The sequence below is a fragment of the Myripristis murdjan genome, chromosome 24 (assembly GCF_902150065.1).
Source record: "Myripristis murdjan chromosome 24, fMyrMur1.1, whole genome shotgun sequence".
NCBI classification, from domain to species: domain Eukaryota; kingdom Metazoa; phylum Chordata; class Actinopteri; order Holocentriformes; family Holocentridae; genus Myripristis; species Myripristis murdjan.
In genome coordinates, this window is record NC_044003.1 from 17,120,581 (window position 1) to 17,133,750 (window position 13,170).

Sequence of the window (13,170 nt, forward strand, 5' to 3'; positions counted from 1 at the left end):
TGGCGCCCCAACCACAATGCCTACAAACAATTATCTGACACTTAACCTTTCTTTAGTCCGCTTCGTGTCCCACCCAGGCCAGGGCAGGACAAGAGAGCACAGTGAAGCGAGCTGAAACTCTGCTAAGTATTTTGTTCATGTGCGGTCACTTTGCTCCATCGCTCCAGGCCCAAAAGCTCTGCTCCATGCTTATTTGGACTAATTGTATTTGAAATTAATTGCTTGAATCATGTAGTAAGAGTAGCCCATTTTCAATGAGACATTTGTTGAGCTAGTAACATACAGGCTATAAATCTTTGCTGTGTCCCAAAGGCAGACAACAAAAAGAGAAAAAGACAGAGAGAGAGAGAGAGAGAGAGAGAGAGAGAGAAAATGTGTGACTGAGTGAGTGAGAAAGATAGAGTGTGTTTTTTATGTGTACACATGCATCCTTGTGTCTTAGCAGCTTCCCTTTGATCAATAAGGTAAGTCTGAAGCCAGAGCTGACCTGACTGTGGTTTTATGGAACATTAACGAGGCCGGAGCTACTAGACTGCAGCGAACCTTTTTCTTTTTGGAAAGTGCAAGTCCATGTTTGACTGGTCACATTTGCGCATCAACAGACTGACAGGCTCTGCATATTAATAACTTTTTTGCCCTCCATATTTCCTGTTCAATTTTTCTAAGTCTTATTATGGCAGGAAAAACACTGCTCTAATGCAAATTTTCTACCTTTATTTTTATAGTACGAACAGTCTATTATGTTAATGAAATGTTTTGCAAATTCCATTATGAATTCATGCGTTGGTTGCTTTTGTGTGACCTAAATGTTAGCATACAGTAAATTACACATGGTCTAAAGAAGCAGGGTATTTCTGGTGAAGCAGACCAGAGTGGGCTGAGCAGATCTTATAAAATGTGAAATTATGTCTGTTCTGCTCCTTGCTCCATTCCACTCATATGCTCCGCTGCACAATACACTCTACCTGCGGCTTTGGCTGATACAGCAATCCCTGGTTACAGTTTCAAGGGAATACTGTGTTTGAAAGTATATTACAGAACTTTTGGAGAAATGCCAACAGACGAGTAAACATTCAAAGTTTGTAGTTTCTGTGTTCTTGCCGTGTTTTCCTCATTGCTCTCCAACTGACCTGCCATTGTTTCATTCCAGACTTAATCAGAACTGGCCCGGAGGTCTACGGCACCGTGGCACTCAGGTACATTTTAATAACAAGGAACTAGATGAGAGAATATATAAGGGCGGCGAGGCTATAAGATACAATAGTGCGGACATGGACAAACATCGCCTCAGGAGGAACAACTTCACAGCTGATGAACAACATCAACGTCAACGTTAAATCATTGATAAAATCTTTTCAATGGCACATTTTAGATGTCTGTACGATGAGCCATCTTTATGATTCTGCCCAATAGTTTCAGTCACTTACCAATTTACAGCCACTTACACATCTTAACCAGATGACTCAAACACATTAAAAAATTTTCGCCTCACTATCTAATGGCTCGCCTATGTTGTACTATGTTTTTAGGGAGGCACTGTAATTAGGACCAATTACTTCTATATGTGGCCTTTAACAGCTGTCTCACAGAACAAACAGGATGGGGCCATTACGTGACGTCAATGTTGGGTCCTCAGCGAGTAAGTATAGCACTGATCATTATCCCACGCTATCAGATTGAATATCACGTCTCTACTGAGGAGCTGTCTCAGGAGAAACACAAAGTAATAATGTGTAACTGGGGGAGAAGAGGGAAAAACCCAACGGGAAGCTTTCTTACATTGTCAGGTGTGGCTGTTAGAAGTAGGCAAACAACTCAATAAAACTGCATATATAGCCTCTGCAATACCCACAAAAGAGTCCTTTCTCCTCCCAAACTTTTAATTGTCTCTACTCTAGTCTGAATTGTTGTGCATGATGACTTGACAGTTTTCCTGCAGTTTCCCATAGGCAACACATATAATTATTCAGAAAATATCTATCCCTACATGTCATATGGTATACGTGTCGTCATCAAAAATCTAAAATATCTGCACACAATTAATGAGTGCAGCTCAACAGCCAATTATTCCCCTTGACTCGACAGCAACAGTTTGGGTATTTTCTGGTGTCATTACACTTATTTTTAGCACCCACGTAGCCATACATATTGAGTCATATACAGTTGGGAAAATCATTGATGAAAAGAACAGTGGCAGACATTTCACTGCTCAGCAGGTGAAGTGCGCACTGCTGCACTCCCACAGCTTCATCAAAGCCTCTGCTCTTCGATAGCCTTCGATAGCTTCATCAGAGCCCCTGGGCTCTAGTGACTAGATCTGTCAGGCACCATTCAGATAATTTATGATTAATGAGCTACACTCACATACCACATATAGCTCTGCGCAGGGAGCCTACTGCATGAAACAGCAAGACTAAGGCTAAATGGGGAATCAATAGCCATTACCTCCAACAGGCTTTAGTGAATTCAACTATTGCTAGAAGTGAAATCTGGAATAATGCAGATGCCCCGAAGAACTGATTTCGAATGAATCTGCCTTTAAATATTCAGGAACTGTTGATTTGACAGCTTGAGCAGAAATTATTGCTGAGATCTAAATTGTAGCATTTGCATTTTTAACATTCAGCGGATGCCCTTTTCCAGAGAGACTTGCAATGAGTGCAACAGTAGAATAAGATTAATACAAATCCTAAAAACTTCTGAAAAACAGAGATCAAAGGGTGGGGCTTTAGTGCCGTGACACTATACCTGTCACCACATAAATGTCATGTAAAAGCAAGAGGTGGGAAAAGGAATACATCAAGTGCTGAGGAGAGATACATGTTTGTGTTCCAGAGCAAGTGGAGCACTTAGCTCATTGTATTTGTGACAAAATTAATTAGGAAAGAGAAAACATGAGTGGCTTGTGTATTTTCATTTAAAACTGACAGACTTAGCTTTTAGATCACTTGCTAGATATTGTGACAGAAGTGGAACGACAAAAGCAGCAAGACTGTGACATATGCATTGTCTGAAAACATACCGTGAATACATCATAAATACTGACATGCTTTTCACACTTTCACAGTGGCCAATAGATGAATTTACTGGTGATAAGGGGAAAAAAGACCAGACACCAGACTCAGAATCAGTTGCGACTGTGTCAAAATATTGGGTCTTTTAAGGAAATTAAGCCAATAAATATTCTGTTCATGAATGCACCTTTCCAAAATGCATATTAGCAATTCCCTGTAGGAGCCTACAGTATTAGATATTACAAGAAGCAGCTCAAGTGGTAAAATTGAGCCCATCAATCTATTTTTCATAAAGTTAAGCTCCAAGTGTGGGAGTTTGTCTCAGAATTGAAAGTTTGCTCCTCCAGCAGCAGGATGCAGACCAGCAGTGAGCTGTCACCAACACGCCATTGAGCAAAGCACCGATTCCCAAACTGTTGAGAGCTGCACTTCAGGGTTAGGGTATGTCTGTCTGTCTCTCTCTCTCAAAAGATGAACACACCACTGGTGTTCTTGCTCTCTTTCCCTGACAGAAAGGTCTAGAGAACGAGCTGAGTAACAAAGCCCAGGGCTGATACCTGGGAATCTGTCAACGGCAAACAGGAGAGGTAAGAGCAAGACTTATTCATCACATATTTCCAGCCCTTGGCCATGACCGAAACTTAGATCAAATGAGGAGGGAGAGTTGTGTGATGGTAGATATGCACCCAGTATTACACTGAGTGCCTGCAGCTTTGGGACGTGCCAGTATAAATGGGATGCATCGTGCACAATCCCACATACTTACACATAGAAATCCTCGAATCGAACTTCAGTGTTACAGCTGATAAACTCATGTTAAGCAAGTTATGTAGTGCTGTAGCACACACACAACATACACTACATATTTCTAACTCTCTCTCCCTTCCTCTCTACATCATCAGCAACTAAAATCAGTTAAAACACAACCCAAACATTTACGCTGCAAGTCATAAGAGTTATGTTTGTATACTGATTGTAACTGCTCAACAGGCAACTATCAAGAACACAACTGATAATATTTAGATGGACTAGTCTGTTACAATTCGTTGATCTGTGCATTTAACAATATGATATTTGGATTCAGACACACACACAGCGGCAGATTGCCAGGTCTATGCACTGCTGTACTCACCTTTCATGAAGCTGTCTCCAATCAGTGCTCCGAATGTAAAGATAGTGTTGGATAAAAGACTCTTGCAGTTTGGCCCATGCTAAACTCTTCGCCTTGTTTTGTCATTGGAGAAGTGGTTTGGAAAATGCTACTCTCCCGTACAGCAGTTTGCCAAAAGTTTTTTGACTGCACTTAAACCAACATGAGTACGGTGTTCTTTGTTCACTTGGCTTTGAATCTTGTTTACAGATGCTGTGCTGTCTTGCGAAGATGTTAGCTTGATATATTTGGGGCTGCCTGTCTTGGTTTGGATGAAAATGACTTGGTTTGTAAAAACCTCTCGAGTGTGCTGTACTGACCCCTTACAAACTTACAATTTAGCTGCAATTTGGGAATGGCATAGTGTTTTCAGCACTCAGGAGAACAATTTGTCCCTGAACAACTTCACTGAGCTCTCCTGCCACTGTTAGAAACTGGAAAATATTTTCAAACTGAAGTCCTTTTTCAGCAGCAACAATAATGCACAGAGGGCCATAATAGTTTAGCCAGTATCTGGTATTTGTTGTTAAAAGACCAAAACAATTCACACTGTGTATTAGGAACATACAGTACATGAGGTAATATCTGAATAAAATACATGGTGGGACAACAAATCTGAGAAAACTTTACCATATGGTGTGTGAAGAGTGCTTTTTTAGTTTGATATGAGCATTTCTCAAATCAACCCAGTCACCAGAAAAAGCCAATGTGGTGGAGTCTGCATCAACATCACAACTGTTAATGTTATTGTTTAGGCTTTGTTAGTCATCGAAACCGTCTAAAAATGAACACAGCTCTTGCTTGACATGGGACTTGAATCCTGGTCTGCAGAGGGAAAGTACTGTTGATGATTCCCTACCTACAAACACAGCGCTTTTCCACTCACTTCATACTACATCATGACACTCGAAAACATGACATTTCAACTTATCCTTGGTTTGCAGAAACACAAATGCCAACATTTTTTCCTGGCTCAAATATATCATTTTTATGTAAGTATGGATTAGTGCTAATGCATTCTTTATTAAGAAATATCAACTGAGTAAAAAAAATATGTTTTTGATGGATGGACAGAGACAGTGATAATTTGGATGTTTACTATGAGGTACAAGTTTATCTCAAAATCCAGCTGAAAGTGCACAAACTAAAAACTGAACACACAGGTGATAAGGCTACAAATCTTACTCCTACACAAGAGAAACAGTTGATCAAAAAGCTAATTATCCTAAAGGTCAGTGTATTCCTTTAATTCTTGGCAGTACAAAGTTGCAGGTACTTAGCAAAGCAAATGCCTTGCACTACTGCTAGAAAAGAGTGAAGCAGACAGAAGGGGGAGGTGTTAGGTGTGTGGGTCTGAGAATAAATTTGGAAACACATCTTGATTTATTGTCTCACCTTCATCTGTGCAAAGGGCCTGTCATAGCTGCCGACGTACAGCAAGCCAACAGTCTGGGGGAGCAGCCTGCAAAGACAAAAGATCCTGGTTAGCACTCGCCGCACCCACATCGCTGGACCTCAACACAAGACTTGCCGATTGTTTGAGGGGTAACAAGAGTGCACTGAAGTCACTACACCATTTTCTTTTGCCAACTTGCAACAGAAAGGCATGGATGTGAGATTACATGTCTCTGAGCTGCTAAGTCTCTCTCTCATATCTCTCTCTGATGTGTTCTCAACTTACAGACAGTAAACTGCAGCACATCTGGAGGCCCGGTCAATAACAACTTGGTGCAAAATAGAGAGACTGAGCATAAGGCCGATCACTGCTGCATTAGCTGATTAAATTCTGAGAGCTGGCTGTGAGCACTCAGCACAGTTAATCCACAGTAAACTCAGGTGTGTGTGCACTGTACATGAAAGATCATGTGTGTGGCTCAGTACCTTGGCACTGTGTCCATGCAGCATCTACATCTCACCCCAGAGATCACGCCCCACAGATGGCCCTAATCACACACTGTTCCTCACCCCTGTCCACTAAGCACCCCCATGTCTCCATTGTTATTTCCAGATACTTTGTCTGCCCTTGCGCATGCCGCAGCCTTTTCCCCACTGTGAAGCCCTGAGGATGCCAGCATTGGCACTGGCTTCCCATTGCTTGAGCTGTAAGAACAATTCTTAGTGCGGAAATAACGGGGGCTATTGAGCTAAAGTGACGGCTAAACCACAGTGGGCATCTTCAGCCGTGTCGTTTGGTCCTGTCTGAGGCCCCTTATTCAGTGTGTTCAGGGGTTTCGATGTGAGCCGTGATGGGAGACAGTCCTTCCGTCCACCCACCCCCCTCCTGTGCAATGACAGCTAAGATGGGCAGGAAGGAGGCAGCACTAGACATTAGAGGAGACAAATCGGCCATACAGTGATGGATACAACTGGAGTGGAGCGCTAAGAGTTCACTGCACCCAGCTCTTCCCGTCATAATACTTCTGAACAGGAAGTTATGTAGTTATGTATGTTCACTACACAATACTGCTTACCTGTGGGGTTCACAAACAAGGAAACTATATTGCTGCTGACACTGTCCTCTGGAAATAAGTGGAAAAATGTCAATGAGATATGTCCTGGGGGGAAAAACTGACTCTTTTGTTGGTGCAAGTCACTCCAATTTCCCAAGCTCTGTCTGAGATGCTAAATTGATGTTCTACTTCTTGCAGTCTTCAATTGCTGTGCAACACCAATTATTCCTCTGGCTTAGGCTCAGGTGAGTTTTGTTGCATGAGACATTGAAGATACTAAATGTAAGCAAAAATAGTATCTTGGGGAACAGGGGTTCTTTGTTTTTAAAAGAGCAATCAACTTCAAAGTTTTTAGCACAATATGCAGGCCTGCAGACCTAACAGTAGCACAGTTTGTCAAATAATTGGTGTATCCACTCATCTACTGCTGTCTTCAAGATGCTAACCAAAAGGAGTCATTATAACGCCGTTTACTGCAAATGAAGTTAAAATTGACAGTTGTGTACACATGCCAACAGATTATAATGAACCTCCAAAACGTATCAAACAGCAGGACAATTAGAGTTTAAAATCACAAAACAATGTGCACAGAAGTTCGGGCAACACATTTCTGTGATGATGTGCCATCGTGACATAAGGTGCCAGGTGGAGGACAGCCAAATCACTGGGGCTGCAGTTCCAGAAAGCTTTGTGTCCATACAGGGCAATCCGTTCAAGGAGGAGACGATGTCCAAAGACAGGCTGTGTGTTTGTTCTGCAGAATCCTTCATGTTTGTGACATGCCTCCTTATGCTTCAACTTTCCTAACACCTTGGCCCTGCAAGGGTGCTCAACAGTATTCTCGCCCAAATCCTGCTCAGCAGTTTATAAAAGGGGTAAGTACTGAGATTATGGAAGCCACAACTGAAATTAATTCTTAGTTAATTTTATTTTCAGAGGTAAAACTCTATAGCACAAAGCCGAATCTCCACATCGATTTGAATCTCTGTGTGAAATGAATGCTCTGTGTGTGCTGTGCTAGAGAACCGATTTTCTAATGCCAATAGCCAAGGACAAGAACCTGTTAGCATTAATCATGTGTGCTTTTCAGCTTCATTTGGATGTTTTTACACAACAGTCCCCACAAAGACTACAAGATTGCTATGGCAACAGGTAATGGGGATTCTTTAGAATAAACAAATTAAGCATTTGGGTAGCATAATGACACTTGAATCCTCAGTGAACAAAAGAGTGAGCTGAGTAACAAGCAGCACTGCCACTAGACTCTCTCGAGAGACCCAACTGAGCCAGTTGAGCTCTGCAGGCGCTGCTATTCACCAGGTGTTTTCATGGGGTTTCAGATCACTATCCACCCACAGTGAGCGATAAGTTGTCGTCTTGTGAGACAGTGCTGGCTCAAATGATCCATGTGGTCTGTACAGCATTAGAGATATTGTTCAGCTCCACACTTGGGAGGGGCATTAGAAGGTTTTCTGGTATTGCTTCCTCTTTGCATCTTGTTTTCTTGTCCTCCTTTTCCACCTCTCCTGCCAGCCAATAATCTGTCTCTGCGCTCATTTTCAGAGACGGTAATAAACTTGCAAGGCTGTATGCCTCTCTGTGGTACACAGACGTGCTCAAGGATGGATTGTGTGGGCTGATAAATAAACCTTCGTTGGCTCCTTATATGTCGATCTGTCTTTTCGCTCTTCAGTAAGAAACTAAGAGCGATCTGAAGACCTACACCATGACTGAGGTCTGATGAGTGCTCCCTCGCTGGCCGATGTATCTTTCAGAACATTTTCAGATGGCAACAATGATCGCCTGTGCTCTCCCACACAAAGAAAGGAGTTGAGAAGTTGGCTCGCTGTAGAGGAGCATGTGTGACTGTACTCTTCTGTGATGGTTTCAGCCTGCTGTGTGTGACTAGTGCGGGCTGATGGCTACAATACTGGGGCAGTCACCAAGGCTACCTGGCTCTAAGAAGGCAGAGGCAGCACGTCCACTAAGCCCACCGCTATTGATCTGTTTGCCTGGGCTAAAACAATACTCATAGTCAATGCTGCCGCCGCCTCAGAAACAGAACATATTACATCAAGGATGTGCTGTGCCTTTAAAAAAAAAAATCCTTTTATATTGGGTTTTTGGATGCAAGCCGCAAATGTACTCTACCTGTGATGGCCCGCACCCGCTTTCCGGAAAATATCAAGTTTCACAGCTATCTTACTGTTACCTCAGAAATGCATACACTTACAAAACCCTTAATTACTTGTATATTACCGCTATTGTGTTCTATAACTGGATGGAAATGTGGCTCTGCTGAATCTTAATGTTTGCCAAGATGAGGCTTAGGATGAGAACTAGTGGATCTGAATAATTTATGTGCTAAGGATCATAAACAGCAGCAGCAGTTTTATTTGCATACATTTGTACAACAAAAAAATAATGGGTAATCAATTCAGAGAGTTTCTTGAGACTCAAGCTAAAATGGGGATAATGGTGACAGAATTACCTTTTATACAAAAATTACATTGTTTAACACCGTGGCACCTCAAATATCTGTGCTGTCACAATAAAAAACAAAAATATTGGGAGTTAAATTGAATTGGACCCCAAGGCAAAATAAACAATACATGAAAAAGATGCTATAAAACAGGGAGGAGGACTGATGTCACAGGAATTAAATGTGTTTCTCTTTGTTGCAAAACATGCTTCAAAGAAAACAGTTGACAAACACACACACACACACACACACAGCAACTGTATGTGGGTCTGTTGGTGTCTCAAAGTACTCCAATGTGTCAGAAAATGATAGGTGTTATTAGAATCATCAGGCAGAGTTTCCCTGGCAACAGCGACTCACCCTTCTCCTCCGACTTTGGTGATCTTGAGGCGAAAGTCCACCGAGTTAAGGCTGGGGGGCTTCCACTTGAGAATGTCATCACACCTCCCAGGCTTGTATCGCTGTAGGGACGGCCAATCAACAATCAGAAAATGTCCAAATACTTCATCAACATTGATGGTGAGTTCAGGATGAAGCCACATTAATATTACTAGCACGAAACAGAGTTGATGTGCCGCTGCCAATGACTAGTTATTTCTTTTTTTCAGCCCGTAACACTGCAGACTTAATTACAGCAATTTGTGAGCGGAACAGAATTTTTAAGTAACAGTCACAGCTAATGAGCTGCAAACTCTCATACAAATTAAACGCCATTAGGACACACTGTTGGTAACTATCTGGAGAGCAGCAAGTAATAGAACTGAATTGATCTTACGTTAAAAAATTAAGCTGTTTTGTTCTCACGAAACTGCTAAATGCAAATGTGTTTCCAGCAAAAAATAGAGCAAATTAAAAAAAACAAGTGACTGTAAGGAGTTAATCATGTGGTAATACAATAAGAATATTTCTATAAATACAAATACAGGCTGAAAAAAATATGTACACTGATTCAACATGAGTTTACTACTGTTCACATATCACATATCATATCATGTGCTAAACAACATGCTTTCCCTCATCGCCCTGATTATTTATGCATGTGTGACATTTAGCAGGACATGAAACAAGTGCACTGGAACATGAGCAATGTAAAGGCATAAAGGGTGGAGGCGGGAACAGATGAGCAAATTCTGTCTCTGTCAAGTTGCCCGGTAACAGAAGTCTACTCCAAGGAACTGTGTGGAAACAGACAGGATTCCTCAGGAGAACCTGCACTGTGCCACAGAACATGACAAATATGGGGTTCCTGGTGTCATCTACCCATTCCCCTGTGACAGATTTTTTGAGAAGAACTTCAAATCAGAGACACACACACACGCACACACACACATGCTCTTCAAATCTGCCTAAACTCATCTAAAGACACAGAGCTTGGTATTTCACCTTAGCAGGCTTTACAGAAATGGCAGAGCGATCTTTGATATGACACTGCATTCTGACAGCCAGTTTTTATTGTTGTTTTTTCAAGCAATTCAGGGTCATGGTCACTCTGATCAGCAAACCTTGAAACCGGTAGCTACTTATTGATTCAACAGCCACCTCTTCAGCTTGAAATACAATATGTGGATACAGGGCCATCTCTAGTACAGAAACAGGAAGACAGGAGGCTATCAAAAAGTAGGCTCTGCTTAATTTAATGAGGCAAATTCTTCGTTATAGATAGCAACAGACCTGATGTAACACCCAAGATGAACACTCAATACTGAAGAGGTCTAAAAGCGCCCATCATGCGTCAGAAAAGGTTATGAACTTTTGTCAGAAAATGTACTGTATTTGTCAGCAGTCAGTGGGTGTCAACACTAAAATGGAGAGACAGTACCAATTTCAGGAGCACGTATAACATTGCCCCAAAGTGACACTAGCACATTCTCCTCTGCCGTGTCTCAGTTTTCATGTACAGTGTCTGCCTCACCATGAATTGAAAAGCCCTTTTGCTGGCAAAGTGGGGAGAGAGGCTAACTTTACTTTATAAATTGGTTCAGTCAAAGGTGGGTTAACTTTGTTTTCCTCGGTGTAAAGTGAAGGGAAAGTGAGTGCAGGGCGTCCTGCTTTGTCCCTGATGGAGCTCTGCGTGTAGGAGGCCTTTGAAACCGGCTCTCTAAGGCTATTCATCACAGTCAACTAGAGAGCAGGAAAAGAGAGCGTGTCTCTTTTGAGGAACCTCTCCTCTGAGTACATCATTTCTTATGTGGGCGTAGAGAGGAACATTCTTCAATACAGCCAGTAATGCTGCACACTGGATGAACAAAGATGAAAATCTACGACCATCACAACAGTCACCAGTGGCATGACTTAGTCCAATTAAGACATTTACATCTAAGAAGAGGTGAAGTCAAAACAGCGGGCTAGTGATCAAGTCTTGCATTGAACTGTTAGATAAACTACTTTATAAAGTAACTTACTCAAAGGGGGAAAAAAAGACAAATTTCTTTAAAGTGGTAAGGCAGAATTCTCAAGTTTTTTCAGAATTTGTGTGTGCCCCCTGTGGTAAAACAATTACATGTATACCTGAGCATTTTCATGAACAGTCGGCCACTGAGCATCTGCTTCTAAGGGATCCATAGTCCCTTATTCTACGTGCTAATATGTGTAAGGTACATATTCTACCAAAGTGAGATATTGCTTTAAATGTATCTGAGCCTGCACAACCATAGCAACAAACTAACAAGCACCCAATCAGACTCCAGACTCAATAAAAAGGTGACCTTCAAGTTGGTTCCTAAATGGAAAAAAAATGCTGCCACTTGTGCTCGCTCTCTCTTTCATTACTGTTGTTAGTGTTGTCAATAAGTGAGTGCAAATACAAAACAAGGGCTTTATTAAGAGACCTTCAATTCTGACCGAGCATTTAGGCACACTTCTTTCACTCATCAAATGCATTTCCATGTGATGATGTTCCGCTGCATATAAATTGCCTACTGTCTAAGGTTAGAAATTTCGAGAATTCCTTTGTGAATAGACTGAAGCACAAACTGAAACAGTTGCTGAGTAAAAAGGCACAAACTGATGGCTAGAGGGCTAAATTTTGAAATGTGCAGGAACATAATATTCTTTAAGGAGCCTCCACTTAAATTGTAGAAAATATTTTTTTTCCCATTATCTAATTACTATCCATGGAAAATCTATTGACAATCAATCAACACTAAAAATAAAATGTAAATAAAATCAATTACTCAAACCCTCTGCTATAGAAATGTATAAAAATTATAACCCCTCCTTACAAGCATATCTGCATGCTGTAGTAATAAGAAGGCATCAAATGCACCCAAAGTCAAATATTATATATGGCCCCTCCAAAAACACACACTAGTCATCATCAAATATACATTTACAAAGCATCCTTGCTAATGTATGTTATTCCCTCAGCGATCCCTAAAGTTGTGAAAAGATCCCTATAAACTGAGGGATTCTTTGAGGAACCCTAGAGCTCATAAATGCGTCTTTTAGATTTTTGAGAAAAATCATGGCTTATCAAAGCACTTGTGATGAACTATTAGTCGCGGCAGTGCTTGTTGGGTAAGCGATTTAATGGCTTTATGGTAATTACTAATGTAGCAAAGGTTTGACATAATCAGTAGGAGACCAAAAGCCACGGTCCTTCCCATTTCAATCAAGGGTGGCAAAAATAATGTGGAGGGAAAAAAAATTAGCATACTTATTCTAGGTAGGCAACAGCAAACAGTGTGACAAGCTATTCAAGGGCTGTACAATAGAAATTTGCCACCCTCTTACAAGTCCAGAAATAGCACAGTACCACATCTGTTTTGACAAGCAAATAAGGCATCAGGTTTTCCATTTTGCTGAACAGATGGCCAGAAAAACACACAAAACGACAAAGAAAAAAAAAGGAGGCCAGACAGGTGAAATTGGTACTTTCCTCACACTTCAAATGGAGTACAAATGTTAGCGCTGATATTCTTGCTGTTTGAAACAACTGCTCTTCGAGGGAATATTTTGGATTCAGGGTTAGGATCTTTTTTTTTTTTGGTGGTCTTTGCTCAATCTGTCTAACTGACTACTCAGTTGTAAACTTGTTGAAAAATTTTTATCACCAGGACAAGGCACAGGAAGACT

The 13,170-nt window shown here is 41.3% G+C and overlaps 1 protein-coding gene across 2 annotated transcripts in view; it reads right to left on the bottom strand.

Annotated features, from left to right (window-relative positions):
• The window catches only part of rngtt (RNA guanylyltransferase and 5'-phosphatase), a 92,487-nt gene that overhangs the window by 5,432 nt on the left and 73,885 nt on the right, over positions 1–13,170 (bottom strand). For both annotated transcript variants that reach the window (XM_030047080.1, XM_030047081.1), the window contains 2 exons: positions 9,457–9,557; positions 5,560–5,626 (listed from right to left, as the gene is read on the bottom strand). In XM_030047080.1, coding sequence (XP_029902940.1) covers positions 5,560–5,626; positions 9,457–9,557 — 168 coding nt within the window. The remainder of the gene's footprint in view (positions 1–5,559; positions 5,627–9,456; positions 9,558–13,170) is intronic.